Source organism: Hypanus sabinus, chromosome 3 (assembly GCF_030144855.1).
Source record: "Hypanus sabinus isolate sHypSab1 chromosome 3, sHypSab1.hap1, whole genome shotgun sequence".
NCBI classification, from domain to species: Eukaryota; Metazoa; Chordata; class Chondrichthyes; order Myliobatiformes; family Dasyatidae; genus Hypanus; species Hypanus sabinus.
In genome coordinates, this window is record NC_082708.1 from 186736487 (window position 1) to 186763840 (window position 27354).

Below are 27354 nucleotides of genomic sequence, written 5' to 3' on the forward strand. Positions count from 1 at the left end.
TTGGGATCCCATGTGTTAGGGGCTCAATGTAATTGCTTTAACAATTTGTTGAGGATGAGGGATTTATAAGAATGAACCTGAAGTCTTCCTGACCCTTGTCCTTGGTCTCATTAACTAGCTGTATTGGCTCTTTTTTTAAGGCATTCTTTTTCCTCTCAGAACAGTACTAATTTGACAGCCAAGAATTACTGCATCTGTCTTCCAGTCAGATTTTCACGATAGGATGATGCTGTTAATCAGCAGTTTGTAAGCTGTTTATATGTAACCCAAGGTTTGTAAGCAATACTGAGAGTTAACTCTGTGGAATTATTGATGCAGTTCGAAGTAATTTATTATCAAAATAAGCTTGCACCATATATGGTAATATAGTAGTTAGCACAACGTTCTACAGTACAGGTAATTCCCGAGTTACGAACGTCCGACTTACGGACAACTTGTACTTACAAACTGAGGAAGGAGAACGCTGTCTGCCATTTTAAGTCGGAACGCGACTTGTCCACCATTTTAAGTTGTTGCCGTTAACACTGTGTTAAGTGTGTAACCTTGTATTTGACTTAAATTTTTCTTAGCAAGATTCGTCCTGACCCTGCCCCTGCCCTTTTCCGGTCAGCTGGTGGCGCAGTGAGCTCAGTGCCAGGCTCGAGACAGACTGCTCCCGCCTGAATGCGCCGGCTTGATGTCGATCCAGTGACTCCCGTACCATCTGTGCAGGGTTGATGTCGAACTCGCAACTTAACCTCGTAAAAAAAACACTGCCACCTCCAGTTTAAATTCCCACGTGGAGTATTGTGGAGGCTCAAATACAGTACCCAAACCCAGTACAGCCCCCAGGTGTCCCATTTAACCTGTCTCAGTGCGGTGGAGTTTAGGACCCGGGGAATTCAGAGCGGTGGTCCTTAGGACCCAGCAGAGTTCGGGAGCCGGCGCAGCTCGGGACCCGCTGCCCATAGTGTTTCTGTTCCATTGATGGGAAGCGATCGCGATTGAAAATAAAGTGGAAATAATAAAGCGTTTGGAAAGAGGTGAAACGCCATCGGTCATTAGAAAAGTGTTAGGCTGCAGTCGGTCAATGATTGCAACAACTTTAAAGGATAAAGTGAGAATAATGGAGCATGTGAAAGGCCCTGCCCCGATGAAAGCTACAATTATTACTAAGCAACACAGTGGTTTAATTATTGGAATACATACATTTCTTAAGTTTTTTATATGCATAGAAAGGTAAACTATATACTGTATACTAAGACAAACGTTTGACTAACTGACGCTAAGTAATACTGGATGTACTTGTTCCCACTTACGTACAAGTCCGACTTAAAGACAGGCTCAGGAATGGAACTTGTCCGTAACCCGGAGACTGCCTGTGCTAGTGACCTGAGTTCAAATCTGCTGCTCTCTGTAACAAGTTTGTATGTTCTCTCTGTGACCGTGTGGGTTTCCTCCAGGTGATCTGATTTCCTCCCACATTCCAAAGATATACCAGTTAATAGGTTAATTGGTCATTGTAAATTGCCCCGTGATGAGGCTAGGGTTAAATTGGGGGTTGCTGGGTGCTGTGGCTCGAAGTTCCCAGAAGTGTTTACTCTGCACTGTGTCTCGATAGATAGACAGATAAATAAATGCTTCCCCAAGATTCAATTTCTAGCAGGCATTCACAGTAGAACAAAGAAATCCAATTGAATCAATGAAAAAAACACACAATGATAGACAAACACCAATGTGCAGAAGTCGACAAACTGTGCAAATACGATATAAAAGAAGTAAATAATACTGAGGACATGAGTTGTAAACCCCTTGAAAGTGAGTCAATAAACCTTGGAATCAGTTCAGTATTGAGCTGAGTGAAGCTACCCACTGTGGTTTAGGAGCCTGATGGATAACTGTTCCTGAATCTGGTGGTGTGGCACTTGAGGCTCTTGTACCTCCTACCTGATGGCAGCCTCAAGAAGAGACATGGCCTGGATGGTGTGGGTGCTTGATGATGGATGCTGCTTTCTTGTGGCGGCAGTGCTCCTTGTAGATGTGTTCCATGGTGGGGAGGGCTTTTGATGTGATGCAATGGGCTGTATCCACCAGTTTTTGTAGGCTTTTCTGTTCAAGGGGATTGGTGTTTCTACATCAGATTATGATCAGGATACTCTCTACTGTGCATCTATAGATGTTTGACAAACTTTTAGCTGACATGCCAAATCTGCGCAGACTTCTAAGAAAGTGGAGTTGCTGCTGTGCCTTCTATGTAGTGCATGATGCAGCTCCGCTGGAGTTAGTAACTGATTACTCAGTGTTATTTTTTCCCTAAGAGATACAGCACAGGTCCTTCTGACCCAATGAGCCCACACCACCCAGTTAAGGCCATGTGACCAATTAACCTGCTAACCTGTAGGTCTTTAGAATGTGAGAGGAAACTGGAGCACGCAGTCGTGGGGAGAACGTACAAACTCTCTACAGACAGCGGCAGGAATTGAAAGTGGGTCGCGTGTGCTTTAAAGCATCACACTAACTACTACACTACAGAGCCACATTAAGCCTGTGTTGCATTGCTTTGGATTATTTTCCATGGAGTTTGATAGTTAAGTGACTGAGTCCTGTAAGAGGCAGCAGGTATAAGAATGGCAGTAGATGGGGATGGTACAAACTTGACCTGCTGCATGTAGCCTTTTGACAGTCTCAGTTCAAAGTCACCATCAGAATCAGGTTTAATATCACCAGCATATACCCTGAAGTTTGTTGTCTTGCGGCAGCAGGTCATTGCAATATATAGTAATAAAATCTATAAATTAAAATAAATATATATACAAATAAATAAGTAGTGCTTAAAAAAAGGGAAAAATTAGAGAGGAAGTGTTCATGGGTTCATTGCCTGTTCAGAAATCTGATAGTAGAGGGGAAGAAGCTGTTCCTGAAATTTTGTGTGTGCATGCGTGTGTTTGTTTTCAGGCTCCTGTACCACCTCCTTAATGGTAGCAATGAAAAGAGAGCATGTCCTGGGTGATGGGGGTCCTTAATGATAGATGCCGCCTTTTTGAGGCATCGACTTTTGAAGATGTCCTGGAAGATGATGGAGCTGACTGAGTTTACAACTTCTTGATGCTTTTTTTGATCCTGTGCAGTGCCCCCCACACCACCCCCCCAAACCAGATGATAATGCAGCCAGTTAAATTGAGGATCTTATCAGTTATATTTTATTTAGTCAACTCTGTTGTCACAGTTTTTCCTGTGTTTAAAATTCGACCAGCTTCCTTTTGTACAATGTTAAAGCAATCGGGGGCAGATGTGAAAGTGCACATACCTCTCACCCTAAATCTGTCTTCCTACCTCAAGATGGTGCTAAAATGACATTTCTAAAATACAAAGGGCCATGTTGTGCAGCTCAAATTAGCCAAGAGTAGAACTCCAGAATGATGTGTTGCCTTATGGAGCCAGAGTCAAGGATGTCTCACGTTGGGTACAGAACATTCTGCAGCAGGAAGGAGGGAGAACAGCCAGAAGTCTTGCTCCCTAATGGGCACTGACAACGCAGAATGGAAGAAGTGATCCTGCAAACTGAGACCTTGGAGTCAGGCAAAAGACAAAAAAAGGACCTGTTGGATTGTAATGACAGAATGACGCCCTTGTTCCATGTCAGAATTTGGTTTAATATCACTGACGTATTAAGTTAAAATTCAAATGTATTGTCATTCAACCATTCTCATGTATGCAGCTAACTGAAACATTGTTCCTCTGGGCCAAGATGCAGAGTACGGTACACCACACATACTGGTACAATCCAGCATATCCAGTCACAAAATAATATTAACACAAGCTCCTGGGTGACACGGTGAGAAGATTATAAATACAAGAGATTACAGATGCTGAAAATCCAGAGTAACACGTACAGAATGCTGGAGTGTCGGCCCGAAATGTGAAATGTTTATTTCTTTTCATAGATATTGCCTGACCTGCTGAGCTGCTCCAGTATTTTGTGTGTGTGTGTGCGTGAGTGCGTGCGTTGGCCCGAAGATTGACAGGTTGACGTAAAGTGCGAGGTGCATATTTTTGTAAGACAGTATAATGTTACTGACACTACTTATAATAAACAAGCAGTTGTATAAATGTGTGAAACAGCAGCAACGAAAGATACAACAGTGACCAGTACAGGATAAGAGTGTGTCTGTGAGTGAGGAGGGGTGATGATGGAGGGGGGTTAGGTGGCAGGGCATTCAGACAAGGAGTACATGTGTTGCTGGGTGGGAGCAGGGTGCTTGTCAGAGATTTATGAGATGGATACTTGAGACCTGATGTGTGGCAAGGTTGGAAAAGACAGGAGCTTTATCCACAGAAAAAAGGCAGATTCAGTTGATCCTTCGAGATGAGATATTGCAAGGAGTGCTGCCACAAGAAAGCAGCATCCATCTTCAAGAACCCCTACTATCCAGACCATGCTCTCTTCTCACTGCTACCATGGGAAGAGAGTACAGAAGCTTTAAGTCCCTCACCACCAGGTTCAGATAGTTATTACCCTACAATCATCAGACTCCGGAACCAGTGTAGACAACTTCACTCACCATAACTCTGATTCCACAACCTACAGACTCACTGTCAAGGACACTTTATAATTTGTCTTCTCATATTTTTTTATTACCAATTTATCATCTTCTGCAGATTAATTGCTTGTTCATGTACAGTTTTCTGTAAATTCTTTTGTTTATCTTTCTTGTAAATGCCTGCAAGAAAATTACTCTCACAGTAGTACATGGTAACATATATGGACTCCAATAGTAAATTTTTATTTTTTGATTTTGTGCTTTAAATTAAATCCCAATTGTCATGCTGCGCCTGTAGAAGATTCCATGGCATTATTTTGAAAAAGGGCAGTGAAGAACGCTGGCCAATCTTTACTCCTCAAGCAGTATTTCTAGAAGGCGATGATCTGATTATTATTACCTGTGTTTATGGGAGCTTGTGTGGAAATTGGCTGCTGTCCTGCAATGTATTAGAGACTATATTCGACAGTTTAGTGACTAATGTTTATTGATTTATTAATATTATCATGTGGGGAGTCGAGATGCAGGGAAAAGCTTGAATGTATACTTCACCGTGTAGGCAGAAGTGATTGGTGTAGTTGGCCATTTCATTGCTAATGGAATTGGTATGGCATAACATTGTCAGCTGAAGGGCTTGTTCCTATATTTCACTATTCACTGTGTGCCATTGAGACAGATCGTACCAAACATAAGTACTTCGAGCTAGTAAAAAGAATGCAAAATAAAGTGTAGTGCAGGGAGACAAATAAAGTGCAAGGGCTGTGGTGAGGTAAATTGGGGCAGCATATAATCGGTTCCCTCTAGAGTTTAATAACAGCAGGTTGTAGAATCTGTTCTTGAGCCTCATGGTATTGTAGCGGTGTGCTACACGCAGCGCTAAAATTACGACACGGAGTCGGTAACTGCAGTCGAAGAAAAAAACTTTATTCGAAAACTTCAGCCTCACTTTTAAGCCTCTGTCAACCGGCCCCCCATGGCGCAGAGGCTCCAAAGCTCTGTGCTCGCAAACCCCCATGGCGCAGAGGCTGCAAAGCTCTGTGCTCGCAAACCCCCGTAGGCTATCTAATTGTGAGTTGGTTCAGATACGCTAGGAAATGGGTCGCCACAGTATAACCATATAACCGTATAACAATCACAGCACGGAAACAGGCCATCTCGGCCCTCCTAGTCCGTGCTGAACTCTTAATCTCACCTAGTCCCATCTACCCGCACTCAGCCCATAACCCTCCACTCCTTTCCTGTCCATATACCTATCCAATTTTACCTTAAATGACACAACTGAACTGGCCTCTACTACTTCTACAATGTGCTTTCAAGTTTTTGCATCTTCTGCCTGACAGGAGATGGCAGAAGAGAGAATGTCTGGGGTGTGTGGGGAATATTTTGGGACACTCTGAAAAGTGCAAAATTATGTGAGTCTTTCAAATATAGAATTAAATTAATTAAACTAGTAATTAAATGCCTAAGTAAATGAATCCCTTCTGTCTATACAATGCCCATATCACATTCATGTGCCTAAGAGCCAATTAAAATGCCTCTAAAATGTTTGCCTCCACTGCCACCTCTAGCAATTCCAGGCATCCATCAGTATGTGTAAAAAAACTTCCCCATCGCACCTCCTTTGAACCTTCTCACCTCAAATGCCTGCCCGCTGACTGTAGACCTTAAAAAGATACAGGCAGTGTTACTCTGTGCCTCTCATTATCTTTTTGTTTTAGTTAAGAGCCTGAGTGTTCTGAAACTTTTATCAATGCAAGGTATAAAATTGCAGAATAATTTTGCTGAGTCAGAATCAGGTTTATTATCACTGACGCACATTGTGAATATTGTTATTTTGCGACAGAAGTGCAGTGCAGAAACGCATAAAAAAGAAAAGTTTCAATAAGAAATATATTAATCAGATCAACTGCAAAAAAGAGAGCAAAGTAGTGGGGTAGTGTTCAATAGTTCATCGATTGTTCAGAAATCTGATGACAGAAAGGAAGAAAGCAATTTTGCTTTTATGATTTATAGTCTTATATTCATCATCATTATATGGCATGTCGTATGACATGAGCAATCATGGTCTTTCAACAACCATGAATGTTTTTGTCAGATTTTTCTACAGAATTGGTTTGCCATTGTTGTCTTCTGGGCAATGTCTTTACAAGATGGGTGACCCCAGCCATTATCAATACTCTTTAGACTTTGTCTATCTGGCGTCAGTGGCCACTTAAACAGGACTTGTGAAATGCACCAGCTGCTCATATGACCATCCACCACCTGCTCCCATGGCTTCATGTGGCCATGATTGGGGGCAAAGTAGGTGCTACACCTTACCCAAGGGTGACCTGCAGGCTAGCAGAGGGAAGGAGTGCTTTACACCTCATTATTGTCTTATGATGGTAGCAGTTTCAATTGTAACCTTAAAAGCTGATTGTACATTGTTGAAGGGAAAAGTAATTCATTTAAGAGGGTAGAAACTAGCTGGGCAGCTCTTTCAAAGAGCCAGACCAGGTATACTCAACCAAATAACTTCCTGTGCTGTATGATATGATCCAGTGAGTTTATCACTGTCACGTACACACAACCCTGTAAAAGTTTCAGCAGCAACAGTACACACCGGGAGTCTGGTTTTGCTGTTAACAAAATACTGTTTTATTAGTAACTATGTAATATATAGTAGCTTAAACCAGGTAAATCAAGAGTTAACAGTGTTATGCATATATAGGTGTAAATATATAAAGCCCCAAACTTCTTCAAGCTTTGGTGGTAAGTGATACAGTCTTACAATGGTGTGTAAGAGAATTCAGTTCAAACGCACAGGTTAATTAATGCGAGATGTTTGTAATCTAAAGGTGAATGTTGTGAGAAGGCAATTCCACAGATTCCATGACAGCAATACAAAATAACAATAGCAGTAGGTCTTATCTCCGAATTTTTTCCGCTCCACACAAAGTATCACTGACAGTGATCTTCAACAAATATCCTTTCAACACAAGTGGTAGCACACAGCTACAGGACATCTCAAAGCGGTGGTCACTGGATACTTAAACAGAATCCATGTATGGATTATCACCAACAGTAGCTTATCACAAAGGGGACCATCTTTAAGGGAACCACCACCCAGGCAAGGGTCGACACACTGGTAGATTCCGCAAAGTTACCCCAATCGCACACAATGCGATAGCCACTCATCTAGTTCCATGACATACGAAATAACTCCCAACAGTGATTTGCCACAGGGGTGCCTTTCTTCAGTGAACTACCACACCCAGACAAAGGGTAAACAACCATGTGGTATTCAAAAAGGTTTCTCCTCACCAGAGAACCCACTCCTGTGGATTAACTAAGTGACAATCACACTTTCGTAGCCGAATGGAAACAAACTCACTCTCATGGGCTACTTGGAGAGAGAGTCCAAACAGTGATCTCTGTGTCACTAGGTTTCTTCTGTTTCAAACCTTCCTCTCCTCTCTTCTCTGCAAACTTCTTCAAGTTGCAGCAAACTTGTGAGAGTCATTTATCAATACTCTGGATTGATCTCAGCTCACCCCTTTTGGGCTACTGAAAGTTTAAACCAGCAACCAGCTCACTGGTGTCTTCCACTGACGGAATCCATCTTGACTCTGAGCTATGTGTGTCTGTGACTGTCCTTGTAAAAAGTAAACAAGCTGTGGAGAAACCATAACATCCGATTGTCCATCAAATAACCCCACCTCTCTCCACCATAGGAACCAAGCAACTCAGCAGTCAGCAGAGATCCAACGTTGTCTAAAAGTCAGTCTAATTCTCCCGGCAGTTTAATGTGACAGTCCACAGAAAAGATGAACCCTTGGAGATTATAACATCATGCTAACTCAAATTTACTGGGAACATTGTAGACGAAGGACTAGAAACATTGTTGAGGATTCTTACCATCCATCCCATAATCTCTTTGTCTGTCAAAGGAAGGAAGTTCAGGAGCATCAGGACTAGGACAGCCGGACTGGGTAATAGCTTCTTCCTTCAGGCTCTGAGACTAATGAATACTCTGCCACCACTAAGGTCTTGTCAGTAGGACAGCGAGCTGTTTACTGTTTACTTGTGCTGCACACTATGTGCTTCAGGCAAAAGGGGCTTGTCAGCTGTGGCTGGCTGCTCATCTCGGAGAAGGAAAACTCTGATCTCAAACTTCCATTGCCTTGTGGCTTTACCCACTCATGGGGAAGGCTCTGGGAGAAAACCTCGAGGAATAAATCTGGAGCTGGAGACCTTAAGACAGTGCTACGTTGAGTTCAATGCTGACTGGCAACTCCTGCGACGCTGCTGCTGAAAATCTGTATGGGTCCCTACCATTCCTTTGGGTTCATCAAATGCATGAAGAGGGGAAACATGCTACAAGGGCATTAGCTTGCATTCCATATTGTACCTATTTGGCTTGCATATCTGGACAGCTAGGGTGCAACATCCATGGTTGTCCCTGATCAATGGAGGCAGTAGATATAACATACACTTTGAATTATGTTTTATGAATTTATTTGTGGTAATATTTTGTTTTATGTGCTGTGTGTGATACAGTAGGCTCTCCTTATCAGCGAGGGATTGGTTCTGAGACCCCTGCGGATACCAAAAAACACGGGTGCTCTAGTCCCTTATTTAATCTGTATCAGTGCGGTGGTCTTTAGGACCCAGCGGAACCCCAGACTTTATTTAACGTCTCAGTGCAGCGGACATTAGGACCCAGCGGCGCACTCTGAATCCACAGAGTTTCTGTTCACGAAAATAATCACAATTGCGATTGAAAATAAGGTGGAAGTAATAAAGCAATCGGAAAGAGGTGAAACACCATCGGTTATTGGAAAAGCATTAGGTTACAGTTGGTCAACGATCGGAACAATTTTAATGGAGAATGTGAAAGGCCCTGCCCCGATGGAAGTTACAATTATTACTAAGCAACACAGTGGTTTAATTATTGAATTACATATGTTTCTTAAGGGTTTTATATGCATAGAAAGGTAAAATATGTACTATACACTAAGAAAAACTTTTGACTAACTGACACTAAATAATACCGGATGTACCTGTTCCGACTTCAAATCCGACTTAAAGACGGACTCAGGAATGGAACTCATTCATAAACCGAGGACTGTCTGTACTTTTAAGTCATTTCTAGATTACTTATAATACAGTAACATTTACCCAACAGGCTGGTATATGTCTAGGGGAAAAGACAAATTACAATGTAAATGCTATGTAAATAGCTGTTATACTGTATTGTTTAGGGAATAATGACAAGAAAAAAATAGTCTGTACATGCTCAAACAATGAGTGCTGGAGAGTGAACTTCCGGGTTTTCCTTATCTGCAGTTGGTTGAATCTGTGCATGTGGAATCCGTGGATAAGGAGGGCCGACTGTATATGTTTTGTGGGTGCACCGTGGTCTGGAGGAACATTGTTTCATTTGCTTGTACAGTCAGATGATAATAAATTTTGACTTGAACTTGAGTGTTATTATGTGATCTGGATTGATTTTAATTTTCTCTCTGTGACCTGTCATCTTTTGTCAGTATGAATCAATGAGGCTGATTCAATTTTCCCATGTGTATAAAGACATCAAACTGCAGTTTATTGTTATCAGTGCTGGCGCTCTGCAGTGTCTATTGTGTAACTGTTTGCAGCCCTCGATATCGATGACTTCCTCAGTGCGTTGCCAATTGAGGACACATTTGTGACGAAGGCAGTTTGCTTTTGCGTGGGAGCTGTGTTGAGTGCATTCGGCCAAGATGCCTTTGTGACCTTCCCAGCTTTTGTTGATGAGCACATCTGAGAGAGCAGGATCGACTGTCTGGAGTGAGTGTGTGTGTTGTGCGCTCATGCAATTGAAAGAAAAGTACCATTTCTCCTTTGGAACAAGGCAGTGAACTTCTTGAAACTGTCAAAACAGGAGTGGGGAATGTACTGGATGACTGCAAACATCAGAAGACTGAAGAAAACTAATCCATTGCTACTGTTCAACCTTGCAACAACACATAGAGGCAGCAGATTGTTAACCCTCCAGTGATATAGATTATTGCCAGTAATATGGAGTACGATAGAATAGGGTCGCCGGATATGCCTCGTTGGTGAGTCAAAGTATTCTGTCACTTTCATTCAGCCCTCAACTTCCATTCTGCTGATTAATCCTGTTATTAATTTGGCCACAGATGAGGTAAGAATGTTTATAGTGAAGACCATCAGCAGCAGTTTGAACGCAGTGTCACCTAGCACCAAGGCAGCTATAAAATAATAAATGTTTGCTCTGTTTGAGAGAAGGTAGTGGAGGGTTCTGGAGTCCATAGCAGGAGAACTGCTTGAATTCAGCTATTAGAATCAGGTTTATTATCACTAACATTTTTTGGGAAATTTGTTGTTTTGTTGCAGCAGTATGGTGCAAGACACAAAATGCTGGAGGTCAGACAGCATCTGTGGAGAGGAATAAACTGATGACGTTTCGTGCGGAGACCCTTAATCAGGGTGGTTAGCGGTACTTTCACAGCTTGGAGCGTTGGAGTTTGGTGTTCAATTCCAGTGCTAGCCGTAAGGAGTTTGTGCCTTCTCCCTGTGACTGTGTGCATTTCCTCTGGGTGCTCCGGTTTCCTCCTACAGTCCAAAGGCGTAGCTGTTAGTAGATTAATTGGCCATTGTAAATTGTCCTGTGATTAGTTTTAAAATAGGTGGGTTTCTGGCTGGCGCACCCTGTTGGGCTGGAAGGGCCTATTCCACACTGTATCTTTGAATAAAAAAATAATAAAATAAACAGGGCTGGAAAGGAAGGGGGCAGAAGCCAGAATAAGAAGTTTGTGGGGTGGACAAGGACTGAAGAAGAAGAGAGAGTCTGATAGGAGAGTGGAGTAGTCTGCGAGTAAAGGAAGGAGGAGTGGCACCCGGGGAATAACTTTGTTACTATAAGTATTCTAAAGGGAGGATGAGGCAACTGTGGCTGACAAGGGAAGTCAAAGACAGCATAAAAGGAAGAGAAGGCTTATAATATGGCAAAATGCTACGGGAAGTTTAAGGATTGGGAAGATTTTAAAAACCAACAGAAGATAACTAAAAAACCATAAGGAGAGGAAAGATGATATATGAAGACAAGCTAACCAATAATATAAAAGATGATACCAAAAGGTTTTTAAATATAGAGAGTAAATGAGAGGAGAGAGTAGATATCACCCGGTGGAAATTGACGCTGGAGACATAGTAATGGGGGACAAAGAAATGAGTGACCCAAAGTATTTTGGGTCAGTCTTCACTGTGAAGGACACTACTAATATGCTGGAAATTTGAGAGTGTCAGGGGGCAGAAGTGTGTGTAATTGCTATTACTAAGGAGATAGTGCTTGGGAATCTGAAAGTTCTGAAGGTAGATGAGTCACCTGGACCAGATGGTGTCTCAGGGTTCTGAAAGGGGTAGCAGAAGAGATTGTGGAAGTATTAGTAATGATCTTTCAAGAATCACTAGATTCTAGAATGGTTCCAGAGGACTGGAAAATTGCAAATGTCACTCCACTCTTTAAGAAGGGAGGGAGGCAAAAGAAAAGAAATAATAGACCAGTTGGCCTGTCTTTAGTGGTTGGGAAGATGTTGGTTGATTAAGGAGACGTATGATAAGATAGAACAAAATCAGAATGGTTTCCTTCAGAGGAACTCTTGCCTGACAAATCTGTTGGAATTATTAGAGGAAATACCAAGGACAGTCAATGGATGTTGTTTACTTGGATCTTAAGAAGGGCTTTGAGAAGGTGCGTCATATGAGGCTGCTTAACAAGATAAGAGCCCCAGAGTTACAGGAAAGATACTCGCATGGATAGAAGAGGATACTTGCTGATTGGCAAGAGGGAAAGAGTGGGAATAAAGGGGGCTTTTTCTTGTTAGCTACTGAAAACTAATGGTATTCTGTAGGGCTCAGTGTCGGGACCTTTCCTTTTCATGTTATATGTCAGTGATTTGGATGACAGAATTGATGACTTTGTGGCCAAGATTATGAACAATACAAAGGTAGGTGGAGGGGCTGGTAGTGTTGAGGAAGCAGGGAGTCTGCAGAGGACTTAGACAGATTAAGAGAATGGGCAAAGAAGTGGCAGTGCAATATAGTGTATAATTATGCATTTTTTCGAGAGGCCTAGAATGTAAGAGCAAGGATGTGATGCTGAAGCTTTATAAGGCATTAGTCAGACTGCACCTGGAGTATTGTAAGTAGGTTTGGGCCCCTTATCTGAGAAAAGCTATACTGGGTTTGGATAGAGTCCAGAGGAGGTCACATGAATGATTATGGGAATGAAAAGGTTAACATATAAGAAGTGTTTGATGTCTCTAGGCCTGTACTCGCTGAGGTTTATAAAAATGAAGGGATCTCACTGAAACCCATTGACTATTGAAATGTCTAGATAGAGTGGATCTGGAGTGGATGTATCCTCATAGTAAGTGAATCTCGTACCAGAGGGCACAGCCATTTAGAACAGAGATGAAGAGGAATCTCCTTAGCCAGAGGGTAGAAGATTTGTGGAGTTCATTGCCTCATAGGCTATGGAGGCCAAGTCATTGGGTATATTTAATGTGGAGGTTGATAGGTTCTTTATAAGTCAGGGCATCAAAGGTTATGAGGAGAAGGCAGGCGATTGAGATGGAGACATAGAGTAAATCAGCCATGATGGAGTGACGGAGCAGACTAGAATGGCCTAATGCTGCTCCTGTGCCTTCTGAATTTCCTTCATTATAATGTAAATACTGACCGTAAAGTTCTATGGATTATGAAGGGTCCCATAGCTGCATGAAATGGAAAATTCTGCAACTACTTAGTGAGTGGGGAACATCTGCAGAGAGAGACAAGCAAAAGACAATTTTAGGTTAATGTTATTAAGGCCAGATCTATTTGAAGTTCTGTGATGTTTTGCTCCTTTGTGTTATATAAGTGCAATTTCTTCTTTTGATGTTCCATTCTGATTCAATGCCGGAAATTCTGAGCTCCCTTGCGGTTTCCTACAGCTGTTATTTCCTGATTTGTCTTGTCTTTCCTTAAACAGTTCAACCTTGGTGTCACCTATACTTGGAAATTCCTCCTCTCACTAGATCTCCAAATTTATTGCAAGATACTATTTATAACCTGCATTTTGAAATAAAATTGAAACCTTTTTTTTGCAGAAATTAAATATGTCAAAGCATTGAAGGTGCTAGTGTTTAAATTATGAGGTGAATTTTGTGCCAAATGACCTGAAGAAGGTTAAAACTTGTCACAGGGAATGGATACACCAGAAAGACTGTGGATACTGGAATTAAATATGTCAAAGTTGTTCTGGTCATAGTGTAAAGTTCTGTTCTCATGGTGTAGACTTACGTGAAGTATTTTGCAGCAGCTTAGTTATATATTTGTACTGGAAGCCTTCCAGTTTGTCCTCCTTCCCTTCTCTCCCCATCCCCCAGCCTTCCTATTCTGGCTTCTTCATCCTTCCTTTCCAGTCCTGATGAGGGGTCTTGGCCTGAAAAGTTGACCATTTATTCCCCTCCATAGATGCTGCCTAACCTGATGAGTTCCTCCAGCATTTTGTGTGTATTACTCTGGAAATCTGGAGCCACACACAGAATGCATCAATGGAGGGGAATAAATGGTCAATGTTTCAGGCTAGAATCCTTCATCAGATTTGGGAAGAAAGAGGGGAAAGAGCCAGTATAAAAGGATGGTGTGGGTTGGAGCAAGTGCTGGCAGGTGTACGGTAAATCCAGATGAGCAGTGATAAGCAAGCAAGGTAAGAGGTAGAGTGGGAGTATATGAGAAGCAAGGAAGCGGAAGTGGCAAAGGGCTGAAGAGCATCAGTCTGCGAAAACTGAGACAAGTGCAAGACAGATGTATTCCAAATAAGAATAAATTTTCAAAGGAAAGAAGGACACTACTGTGGCTGACAAGTAAAGTCAGAGCCAAAGTGAAAGCAAAAGAGAGGGCATACAAGGAAGCCAGAGCTAGTGGGAAGATAGGGGATTGGGGAGCTTTTAAAAATGTGCAGAGCGAAACTAAGAAGGTCATTCGGAAGGAAACGGTGAATTATGAGAGGAAGATGGTGACTAATATCAAAGAAGATATTAAAAGCTTTTTTAAGTATATAAAGGGTAAAAGAGAGTCGAAGGTAGATATAGGACCAGAACAAAATGATGCTGGAGATATTGTAATGGGAAATGCAGAGATTGCAGGGGAACTGAATGTGTATTTTGCATCAGTCTTCACAGTGGAAGACATCTGCAGTATACCGGACACTTAAGAGTGTCATGGAAGTGAAGTTTGTGCAGTGAAAATTACGACTGAGTAAGTGCTCAGGAAGCTTAATGGTCTGTAGATGCACCCTCAGGTTCTGAAGAAAGTAGCTGGAGAGACTGTGGAGGCATTAACGATGATCTTTCAAGAATTGATAGATTCTGGCATTGTACCGGATGACTGGAAAATTGCAAATGTTGCTCTGCTATTTAAGAAGGGTGTGAAGCAGCAGAAATGAAACTATAGACCTGTTAGCCTGACATCAATGGCTGGCAAGTTGTTGGAATTGATTGCTGGGATGAGATTATGGAGTACCTGGAGGCCCATGACAAGATAGGCCAAAGCCAGGATGGTTTCCTGAAAGGAAAGTCCTGCCTGTCAATTCTTCTGCAACTTTTTTGAGGAAATTTCAAACAGGGCAGACAAAGGAGATGTAGTAGATATGGTGTACTTGGATTTTCAGAAGGCCTTTGACAAGGTCCCGCACATGAGGCTGCTTAGCAAGGTAAGAGCCCATGGAATTACAGGGAAGTTACTAGCGTGGGTGGAGCATTGGTTGGTCGGCAGAAAACAAAGTGGGAATAAAGGCATTCTATTCTGGCTGGCTGCCGGTTACCAGTGGAGTTCCACGGGGTCAGTGTTGGGACAGTTGCTTTTGACGCTGTATGTCAATGATTTGGACTATGGTATTAATAGATTTGTGGGTAAATTTGGAGATGATACAAAGATAGGTGGAGGAGCGGGTAGAGTTGAGGAAACAGAGAGCCTGCAGAAAGACTTAGATAATGTAGGGCAGGGGTCGGCAACGTTTACCACTGAAAGAGCCATATGGACCCATTTCCCACAGAAAAGAAAACACTGGGAGCCACAAAACCCGTTTGACATTTAAAATGAAATAACACTGCATACAACGGTTTTTTTTTTGCCTTTATGCTATGTATAAACAAACTATAATGTGTTGCATTTATGAAATTGATGAACTCCTGCAGAGAAAACGAAATTACATTTCTGCATGCAACAAAAACATTTTGAACTCTGAAAAAAAGACGTTGGGTTGAAGGTTACTCCATAGTTAGCCTACCTTGGATCGAAGAATTAAAAGAAAGCGCGTACTGGCGGGTGTCAGGCATTGGCAGTGGTGATGTATATTAATAGCGATAAAAAACACGTTGTAGCGGTGTGCTACACACAGCGCTAAAATAACGACACTGCAGTCAAAGATAACTTTATTCAAACTAAACAGCCTTGCTTTAAAGCCTCCCTCAACCCGCCCCCCCGTGGGCGCGGATGCTCCAAAAGACACGTACTCACAAACCCCCGTAGGCTATCTCGCTATCTCCCTTAGCCGGAACGGTGGCTAATTGTGAGCCGGTTCGGATGTGCCAGGAAATGGGGTCGCCTCGTTTTATTTAGATTGTACAAGATCACCATAATCTTCAAATTTCGAATTACATTTCAAAAACTAACAAACCATGGGGAGCCGCAGCACAGAGATGAAAGAGCCGCGGGTTGCCAACCCCTGGTGTAGGGGAATGGGCAAAGAAATGGCAAAAGAAACACAATGTTGGAAAGTGTAAGGTCATGCACTTTGGTGGAAGAAATAAACGAGCAGACTATTATTTAAATGGGGAGAGAATTCAAAATGCAGAGGTGCGAAGGGACTTGGGAGTCCTTGTGCAAGATACCCTAAAGGTTAACCTCCAGGTTGAGTTGGTTGTGAAGAAGGCAAATGTAATGTTGGCATTCATTTCTAGAGGTATAGAATATAAGAGCAGGGATGTGATGTTGAGGCTCCTCTATAAGGCACTCGTGAGACCACACTTGGAGTATTGGGTGCAATTTTCGGCTCCTTATTTTAGAAAGGATATACTGAGATTGGAGAGGGTTCAGAGAAGGTTCTTGAGAATGATTCCAGGAATGAAAGGGACGTCTGGCAGCTCTTGGGCTGAATTCCCTGGAGTTCAGGAGAATGAGGGGGAATCTTATAGAAACGTTCCGAATGTTAAATTGCTTCCAGTAGAAGTGGTAGAGGTAGGATCGGTATTGTCATTTAAAGTAAAATTGGATAGGTATATGGACAGGAAAGGAATGGAGGGTTGTCGGCTGAGTGCAGGTCAGTGGGACTAGGTGAGAGTAAGCGTTCGGTACAGAGGTAGAAGGGCCAAGATGGCCTTTTTCCATGCTGTAATTGTTATATGGTTGTATGGCCTGTATGTTATAAGGCCTGAACAGATTAGATATGGCAAAGTTATTTCCCATGGTAGGGAATTCTAGGACAAGAGGGCACGACTTCAGGATTGAAGGACTTCCTTTTAGAACTGAGATGTAGAGAAATTACTTTAGTTAGAGGGTGGTAAATCTGTAGAATTTGTTGCCACGAGTGGCTGTGGAGGCCAAGTCATTGGGGTATTTAAGGCAGTAATAGATAGGTTCTCAATTAGCCAGGGCATCAAAGGCTAAGGGGTGAAAGTGGGGGAGGGTGGATGGGGATGACTGGAAGATTTGTATCGGTGCATAATTGAATGGTGGAGCAGACTCGATAGACTGAATGGCCTACTTCTGCTCCTATGGTCTAAGATAGAGTCTCATAGGAGAAGACAGTGGACATGGAATAAAGGGAAGGAGGTGAGGAGGGGACCTTGAGGGAGAAATCACTGGATGATGGGCAGATTGAGAGAGCAGGACAGGGGAAAGAGAAGGGGTGATGAGGCTGGTGGGATAATGAGTAATAGAGAAGGAGTGAACAGAGTGGAATGGTTACTGGAAGTTAGAGTAATCAATGTTAATACATGTCCAGTTGGAGTCTACCAAGGCAGAAAATAATGTATTGTTCTGTGAAACTGTGTCTAACCTCAGCTTGGTAGCATAGGAGGCTGTGGACAGATGTGTAGGAATGGGAATTAGAATTGGTGGCAACTGAGAATCCTGCCTGTAACATCAAATGGACCAAAGGTACCTCTGTTCGATCTTAAATTATGAGGTGAATTTTACACCAAAGAAGGGTAAAGCTAGATAAAGGGAGATGGAAACACAAGAAAGACAGCAGATGTTGGAATTCAATGTGCCAAATTGTTAAAGTTTTCTGTCGCAGTGTAAAGCTCTGTTTTCATGGCGTAGAGCATTACATGAAGTATTTTGCAGCATTTTAGTTGTATTGAATTTTATCCAAATGAAAAATATTTGTATTCAAGTAAAACTGCAGATGCTGGAAATCTGGAGTAACACACATTAAACTGCTGAAGGAACTCAGTGGGTGGGGCAGCATCTATGGGAGGAAATGGGCAGTGGATGTTTCTGAAATTTTCTGACTTTAACTCTGTCCAGAATCTAACAGTGCCAGACCAGATGCAGTAAACTGAAAGAGCACAGTCAAAATACTAACTGGGTAACTAAGGAAGTAGAAATGGAAATAAGTTTGCTGCTAAATGATCCTGGCTTCCCGAAGTGTTATATAAAGATTCAATAAAGTGTTGGAAATTTTCAGCAGGTCGGGTAGCCTCTGTGGAGAGAGAAGCACATTTAATATATCAGGTCAACTGTGCCTCAACAAACGTTTTTAATTTCGGGATTCCAGCAAATGTATGTTTTTTTAATAATTTCTTACAGTCTTTATTTTTTGGACAGGGTCAAATGCAGAGTCAACCTCCCAGTGCACTGTCTCAGTTAATGTTCCAGAGAGCAGGTCCAAGTTAGGGTCAATTATTTACTGCATTTTGGTGTGAACATGGGCAGCTTTATTCTGAAGATGATATTTTTGTTGCTTTCTGAAGTGAAAATAACGTTTTAAGGAAAATGTGTACAGAGGATGGGAGAGGCACCAGAGCAAATACCCATTTTAAAAAGCACTAACCTGGATTACTACAAACAAGCTTGTACAACATCTGTAGCTTGGATAATTTTAGTATGCTTAATTATGCATCAAATTGCAAAGTCCATAGGTTTGAAATATCTGGGTTGAAAGCAATTTAATACATATACAGCCAGCAGGGATTTTGGAATGTAAATAGGGTTTCAAAGCTTAAGTTGTATTTGAATGATAGAGTTGCATTCTCTGAGGTTAATGCATCAGAATGCATTCTCTGAGGTTATCACTGACACATGCCATGAAAATTGTTAGCTGCTCACTGGTGTTTTTTTTGTGTTTCACATCATTGTAAACTCAGCAGTTTCAAGATACTCAAGCCACCCTGTCTGGCACCAACAATCATTCCATGGTCAAGGTCACTTGGATCACATTTCTCCCCCATTTTGATGTTTGGTGCAAACAGCAATCAAATCTCTTGATCATGTCTGCATGCTTTTATGCATTGAGTTGCTGCTGTGATTGGGTGATTAGATATTTGCATTAACAGGTGTACAGGTGTACCTATTAAAGTTGCTACCAAGTGTGTATAAAAAGAAGTAATGCATAAAGAGAGCAGAATAGTGAGGTGGTGTTCATGGATTGTTCAGAAATATGATGACGGAGGGGAAGAAGCTGTTCCTAAAATTTTGAGTATGTGTCTTCAGGCTCCCGTACCACCACCTTGATGGCCATCAATGAGAAGAGGGCATGTCCTGGGTGGTGTGGGTCCTTAATGCCTTGTTGATACATCACTTTTTGAAGATGTCCTCGATGCTGGGGAGGATTGCTGAGTCTGCAGCCCTCTGCAGCTTTTCTGATCCTGAGTATTGGCCCATCCGTACCAGACGATGAGGCAGCCAGTCAGAATGATCTCCATAGTACATCTGTAGAAATTTGGTGAATCTTTGGTGGCATACCAAATCTCCTCAAACTCTTAATGAAGTATAACCACTATTGTGCTTTTTCTTGATTACATGAATGTGTTTTTGCCCAGGATAGATGTTGACACCCAGGAAGTTTTCTCACCCTTTCCACTGCTGATCCCTCAATGAGGACTGGTGTTTTCTCTTAACTTCCTCTTCCTGAAGTCCACAATCAATTCCTTGGTCTTACTGATGTTGCATGTAAGGTTCTGTTGTGATACCACTTAACAAGCTGATCTGTCTAACTCCTGTATACCTCCTTATCACCGTCTGAGATTCTCCCATCCACAGTTGTGTTATCAGCAAATTTATGGATTGTCTTTGACCTGTGCATAGCCACACAGTCATGAATTAGAGAATAGAACAGTGGGCTAAGAACCCATCCATGAGGTGTGCCTGTGTTGATTGTCAGTGACGGAAGAGATGCTGCGTACCTGCAAGTCGCACAGCATCCTGACTTGGAGATGTGTTACCAGTCCTCCTTCACTGCTTGGTTGAAATCCTGGAACTCCATCTTCAGACTGAAAGTTTGGCTGAGTGGTGTAATAAGAACAACCTCTCACTCAATGTCACAAAGACTTCAGGAGAGTTAAACCAGAGATTCATGAGCCAGTATTCAATGGAAGGTCAGAGGTGGTAAGGGTTAGTAACCTTAAATTTCTGGGTATCACTATCTCAGATGGCCTGTCCTGGACCCATCATATAACTGTAATTGCAAAGAAAACACAACAGTACCTCTAACTCCTCAGGAGTCTGTGGAGATTCGGCATGTCATCAAAAGCCTTGGCAAACTTCTGTAGATATGTGGTACGGTCCAGTGTAGGAACACAAATGCTTTTGAGCAGAAAATCCTACACAAGGTAGTGGATTCATGGGTAAAACCCTCCCAACCATTGAGCACATCTGCACAAAATGCTGCCATAGAAAAGCAACATCCATCATCTAAAATCCTCACCACCTAGGCCATGCTCTTTTCTCACTGCTGCCATCAGGTAGAAGGTACAAGAGCCTGAAACCTCACACTACCAGGTTCAAGAACAGTTACTACCCCTTGACCAACAAAAGTGAATAACTACACTCATTCTGCTTCTGGTATTCCCACAACCAATGGTCTCACTTTAAGGACTCTTTTTCTTGTTGTGTCATACTTTCGTTATTTATTGCTATTTATTTATATTTGCATTTGCACAGTTTGTTGTTCATTGATCCTGTCTACAGTTAATGTTCTATAAATTTGGGCTACAGAAAATGAATCTCGTGGTTGTCTGTGGTGACATGCATGTACTGTGATAATAAATTTTGCTTTGAACTCTGAACAGCACCCTGAAAGCATCTTCACCAGAAGGGTTGCAGCAGGTCAAAGTGGTGATTCGCCAACACCATCACCTCATGAGCCGTTAGAGATGACAGCTGGTCTTGTCAATGCAGCCAAGGTCCATAAGACCTTAAGATGTAGGAGCAGATGTAGGCCATTAGGCTCATTGAGTCTGCTCCTCCATTTCAAATATGGCTGATCCACTTCCCGTTCAATCCTATTCTTCTGCTTTCATGCCCTGAACCTATCAGCCTCTGTCTTAAATGCACCCAGTGACCTTGCCTTACAGCTGTCTGTGGAGGTCAGGTAGGTCCCAGAAGATCTTATGGGCATAGAATGAAAGTGATTGTGTAAGTGATATGAAGAAAGCTTTTTTGAGGCATTGAGCATTTTGGAATGTTATGTCTGGAGTAGAGGTGAAGGAGGATCCAAGGTTTTCCTCTTCAGATGAGACGTTGATGAGGCGTAATTTGGAGTATTGTGTGCAGTTTTGGTCACTTACCTACAGAAAAGATAGGATTAAGATTGACGGAATTCAGAGAAAACTTACAAGGACGTTGCTGAGACTTGAGGACCTGAGTTATAGAGAAAGGTCAAATCGGTTAAGACTTTATTCCCTGGAGCGTAGTAGAATGAAGGGAGAGTTGATAGGAGTGTACAAAATTCTGAGGGGTAGAGATTGGGTAAATGCAGGTGGGCTTTTTCCACTAAGGTTGGGTCATGAGTGAAAGGTGAAATATTTAAGGGGAAACTGAAGGTGGCCTCCTTCACATAGAGGGTGGTGCTTGAAGCTCCAATAGAAGGTTACAGAGATGAAATAGATTAACTTTATTTGTCACATATACATCGACGCATCCACTGAGATGTGACGATTTGCATTAACAACCAACACGGTGTAAGGATATTCTGGGGGCAGCCCGCAAGTGTTGCCAAGCTTCAGGTGTCCACAAATTACTAACCTAAACCATACGTCTTGTAGAAGGAAATCAAAACGCCCAGAGGAAACCCACAAGGTCATGGTGAGAACATTTAAACTCCCTGCACACAGGGATGGGAATGGAACTCCAGTTGGTGATTGCTGACGCTGTAAAGCGATTGCGCTGCTGTGCTACTGTGCTGGGAGGTGGAGAAAGAACAGACCAATGTGTTAGGTGACTATACGAGGCGTGATTGGTCAAATGCACTGTACCTCTTCCCCCTGTACAATGAGGGCCTCTGTTGGACCATGGATATTGCATCCTAGCTGTCTACGTGATTCGCAAGCCAGGGCGGTATGAAAAAGAGAGCAAGCTGTTGCCTTACAGCAGGCTTCCCCTCTCCATGCAGCTGATGAATTCAAAGGAACGGCAAAGACCAATACATTTTAGCACCAGTGACGTTGCGGGACTTTAACTAGTTAGCACTGAACTGGATGTAAGACTGCCTTAGGGACTCCAGTTCTGGATTGCCTTCCACATGAATGGGTAAAGCTGTAACGCAGCGGAGGTTCGAGAACAGAGTTTTCCTTCTCCTAGATGAGTTGCCAACCACGGTTAATGAACCCCACCTGCCTGAAGCAGCTGTTTTTAAGGCACCGGTGAACCGCTTTGGCCCCTTCTCTGTCAGTAGAAACAGTTCCACTGGGATTAGTAGCTAAGCCACATATCAAGGCCAGGAGCTGGACTTGGTTGTCAGAGGCTGTTTGAGACACACGCCGTTGGGAACATTTACTAGGTAGTGGGAGCTTATTCCCACTAGCACCCCCCACCCATGTGGCTATGACCATCTTTAAGGAACCTTGTATTGTAAGATACTTTATGACTCACTTCTTACTGACTCACAGAATAATACAGCGCTGTGGTCTTCAGTCCGTGATGTTCTGCTGAACTAATTAAAATCTTAATCAGAATTAGAAGCAGGTTTAATATTACTGGCATATGTCATGAAATTTGTTGTTTTGCAGCAGCAGTACATTGCAATACATAGTAGTAAAAAACTATGAATTACAATAAGAAATATAAAAATTATTAAATAAGTAGCGTGAAAAAATAATGAGGTAGTATTCTTGGGGTAATTGTGCATTGAGAACTATGACAGTGGAGGGAATAAGCTGTTCCTAAAACATAGAGTGTGTGTCTGCAGATTCCTCTACCTCCTACTTGATGGTAGCAATGAGAAGACAGCATGAACTGGGTGCTGGGGGTCCTTAATAATGGATACTGCCTTTTGAAGGTGTTCTTAATGGTGGGGAGACTGGTGCCCATAATGGAGCTGGCTTAGTTTACAAACTTTCTGCAGTTTTTTCTGATTCTGTGTACCCTCCATACCAGATGGTGATGCAACCAGTTCGACTGCTCTCCACAGTATACCTGTAGAAATTTGTGGGAGTCTTTTGTGTCATACGGTTCCCTCAAACTCCTAATGAAATTAAATTCCCAACCAGTCCCTTCTGCCTACACAATGTCCATACATCTCCATTCTCTGCACTTTCATGTGCCTTTCTGAGAACTTCTTATCATATTTGCCTCCACCTCTACCCCTGCCAGTGCATTCCAGACATTCACCAATCTGTGTGTAGAAAAACCTTGTCCTGACCCAATAAGATGTGTCTGTTCCATGTGTGGTTAAAGGCAAAGAAATGAACATAGCAAGGTAGGGTAAATGCAAGCAGGATTTTTGCCCTATGGGTGGGACTACAACTACAGGTTATAGGTTGTGGGTGAAAGGTAAAATGTTTAAGAGGAACATGAGGGGGAACTTCTTTGTTCAGAGGGTCATGAGAGTGTGGAATGAGCTGCCAGCACAAATGGTGGATGCTGGTTTGATGCAACATTTAAAATAAATTTGGATAGGTACATGAATGGGAGGGGTATGGAAGGCTATGGCAGATCGATAGACCTAGGTAGATTAATAGTTTGGCACAGACTAGCTGGGCTGAAGGTCCTGTTTCTGTGGTGTGGTGTTCTATGACTCTGTGACTCCATGACTATAGCTAGAATTCTGTTTGTGTCTGCAATTTTGGGTAATGAGTTGAATAGGTTGTCACCACCATCATGCAGTCATAATCTGCGCACTGCTTCCCCTGCGGAACTCATAAACGGACAATTTCTTTGTCAATAGTAAGTGGGTGAATTCCTATTTTCATATATCCTGGTGTGCCCAGTATCCTGTGCAAATGTTCCCTTCTGTGTAGGAAGAGAATAATGACTTATTTTTTCCTCTTTAGAACAAGGGACAAATACTCAATTTAACATTGTGCTGGATTTTACTGCCGTCAGTGGGAGGGCAACGTAACGATTGGAAGCTGCTTGTGTTATGTGCATTAACAACCGGAGACTTTGTGCTGTCTTATGTAAACACAAGAGATTCTGTAGATGCTGGAAATCCAGAGTTAGCACACAGAATTCTAGAGGAACTCAGACAGTCAGGCAGCATCTATGGAGAAGAATAAACAGTCGATGTTTTGGGTCAAGACTCGAAACCTGTCATTGGGACTCGTGTCCCTCCCTTTGCCTCAGCCTGAAATAGCGACTTTTTATTCTTCTCTATACATGCTGCCTGACTGCTGAGTTTTTCCCGCATTTTATGGGTGCTGCCTTATGTGTTGACATTGTTGAACAAAAGGCCAGCTGTAGTGTGAAGGGCTGTAAAGTTGGCTGGCTTTCTACTTTCTACCCCACGATAGGTACATGGATAACATTGTGGGTCATTTTTGTTAGCATGGAAAAGTTGGACCAAGTGGTCTGTATGTGTGTGAAATTACTTGCATGTTTAACACAGAGGGGAAGCTGCTTCAATACACAGAACAACTTGGAGCTAGGATTGGCATTGATAGAAACATTAGAACATATGAAGACAATTTTAACCTTGTCTCCCCCTCCCCCAAAGCTCTTCCACTCTCCCCTCCCCATCGCCTCACTTGCTGTCCCCTACCCTGTGCACCTCTCCCCAAGCCCTCACCTCTTCTGTGCTTCTCTCCATCACCCTTCACCTCTCCTGCTCTCCCCGCCTCCCAATTTTCTCTTCCTAATTTTTCCTCATTCTCCAGTCTCTTCTCCCCCACCACCCAGTATTTTCTGCTCCCCTCTCCCCCTCCTCCCCACTCCTCTTCCCCCTCCCCCTCTTCTGCACACTGCACCACCACCTCTCTGCTCTCCTCTCTCCCAATTCCCCCCTCGCTCCAATATCCTCACCCCCAGCTCATTAAACCCCCCCACCCCTGCTCACTCTCCCTTCCCCACCCCACCCCCCTGCTCATTCACCCAGTCTCACTTCACTGAGCTTGGATTTTGCTTGGAGAATGAAACATTAGTCTGTAATGAAAAGATGGACTAGTCATACACTATTTATGGTCTAAGAAGTGTGTGGATTGCCCATGGGTTTAGGCCTATGGTAAAAGATTGTTTGCTTAGTTAGAGGTTTTACGCCCCATTGAGATCATAAGGCCATTAGGCTCATCGATTCTGCTCCTCCATTTGACTATGACTAATCCGTTTCTCTCTCAAACCCATTCTGTAGCTTTCTCCTTGTAACCCATCACACCCTTACTAATCAAGAATCTATTAACCTCTACTTTAAATACACTCAATAAACTGGCCTCCACAGCCGCTTGTAGCAATGAATTCCATATATTCACCATCTCTGTCTAAAGAAATTGCTCCTCGTTTCCTTTTAAATGGATGTCCGACCCCTCTATTCTGAGGTTGTGTCCTCTGGTCTTAAACTCCCTGACTACAGGATACATCCTCTCCACATGTGCTCTATCTATGCCTTTCAATATGTGATAGGTTTCAATGAGATCCCCACCTCATTCTTCTAAATTCCAATGAGTACAGGCCCAGAACCATCAAATGTTCTTCAGATGATAAGCCTTTCATTCCCAGAATCATTTTCGTGAACCTCTTCTGAACCTTCTCCAATGTCAGCACATCCTTTCTTTGGAAAGGGGCCCAAAACTGCTCTCAATACTCCGTGAGGCATAAGTCCTCAGCATTACATCCTTGTTTTTATATTTTAGTCCTTTCGAAATGAATGCTAAAATCACAACTGTCTTTCTCATCACCGACTCAGCCAGCAAGTTAACCTTTAGGGAATCCAGCACAGGGACTCCCAAGTCCCTTTGCCCCTCAAATTTTTGAATTTTCTCCTCATTTTGAAAATAGTCTATGCTTTTATTTCTTTTACTAAAGTGCATATCCATACAATCCATACATTTCTGAACACTTCATTCCAGCTGCCACTTCTTTGTCCATTCTCTGAATCTGTCTGAGTCCTTCTGCAGCCTTCATGTTTTCTCAACACTGCCTACCTCCCACTTATCTTTGTATCATCTGTCATCGAAGTAATTGACATGTTAAAAGAAATACCTTAACACAGATCCCTGTGGAACACTACTCGACACTGGCAGCCATCCAGGAAATGCTCCCTTTTTTTCCCAATCAGCCACTGCTTTATCCATGCTAGAATCTTCCCTGTAGCACCATGGGATTGTCGATTTTCCCTTGAGGAAACCATGCTGACTCTGGCCTATTTTATCACGTGCCTCCAAGTACTCTGAAACCACACCCTTAACAATTGACTCCAACATCTTCCTAACCACTAAGGCCAGGCAAACTGGCCTATACAGTTGGCCCTCCTTATCCTTGGATTCCGCATGCGTGGATTCAACCAACCGCGGATTGGGAAAACCCGGAAGTTCTTTCTCCGGCAGTCGTTTGAGCATGTACAGACTATTTTTTTCTTGTCATTATTCCCTAAGCAATACAGTATAACAACTATTTAAATTGTATTAGGTATTATAAGTAATCTAGCGATGATTTAGAAGTACAGGCAGTCCTCTGGTTATGGACGAGTACTGTTCCTGAGTCCGTCTTTGAGTCGGATTTGAAGTCGGAACAGGTACATCCGATATTATTTAGCCTCAGTCAAATGTTTGTCTTTGTATATAGTATATATTTTACCTTTCTATGCAAATAAAACACTTAAGAAACGTATGTATTTCAATAATTAAACCTGCGATGCTTAGTAATAATTGTAGCTTTCATCGGGGCAGGGCCTTTCACATGCTCCATTAAAATTGTTCCGATCGTTGACCGACTGTAGCCTAACGCTTTTCCAATGACTGATAGCGTTTCACCTCTTGACGATTGCTTTATTACTTCCACTTTATTTTTAATCGTGATCGTGATTATTTTCGTGAACAGAAACTCTGTGGACTCAGAGCTGCGCCGGGTCCTAAAGTCCACAGGACTGAGACAGGTTAAATAAGGTCCGTGGTTCCGCTGGGTCCTAAAGACCACAGCACTAAGACAGGTTAAATAAAGGAATTAACATCCGTTTTTTTTGGTATCTGTGGGGGTTCCTGGAACCAATCGCCTGCGGATAAGGAGGGCCGACTGTAGTTTTCTTCTTGAAGAGTGGAATGACATTTACAATTCTCCAGTCCATTTTCCATTTAAAATTTGCAATTAATTGCCCATATCAATCACTGATGTTGGCAAATGTAGCAGTTCTGTTCAGTTGGAAGTCACCATG

General features: G+C 42.5%; 1 protein-coding gene across 5 annotated transcripts in view; it reads left to right on the top strand.

Moving 5' to 3' along the window:
* The window catches only part of LOC132391962 (exocyst complex component 6B-like), an 845841-nt gene that overhangs the window by 23629 nt on the left and 794858 nt on the right, over positions 1-27354 (top strand). Inside the window, exon 1 of one of the 5 annotated variants that reach the window (XM_059965782.1) lies at positions 10273-10603. The exons of the other annotated variants lie outside the window; for them this stretch is intronic. Coding sequence (XP_059821765.1) covers positions 10563-10603 — 41 coding nt within the window. The 5' untranslated portion in view covers positions 10273-10562. Of the gene's footprint in view, positions 1-10272; positions 10604-27354 lie in introns of those variants that run through there. 5 annotated transcript variants of the gene reach the window in all.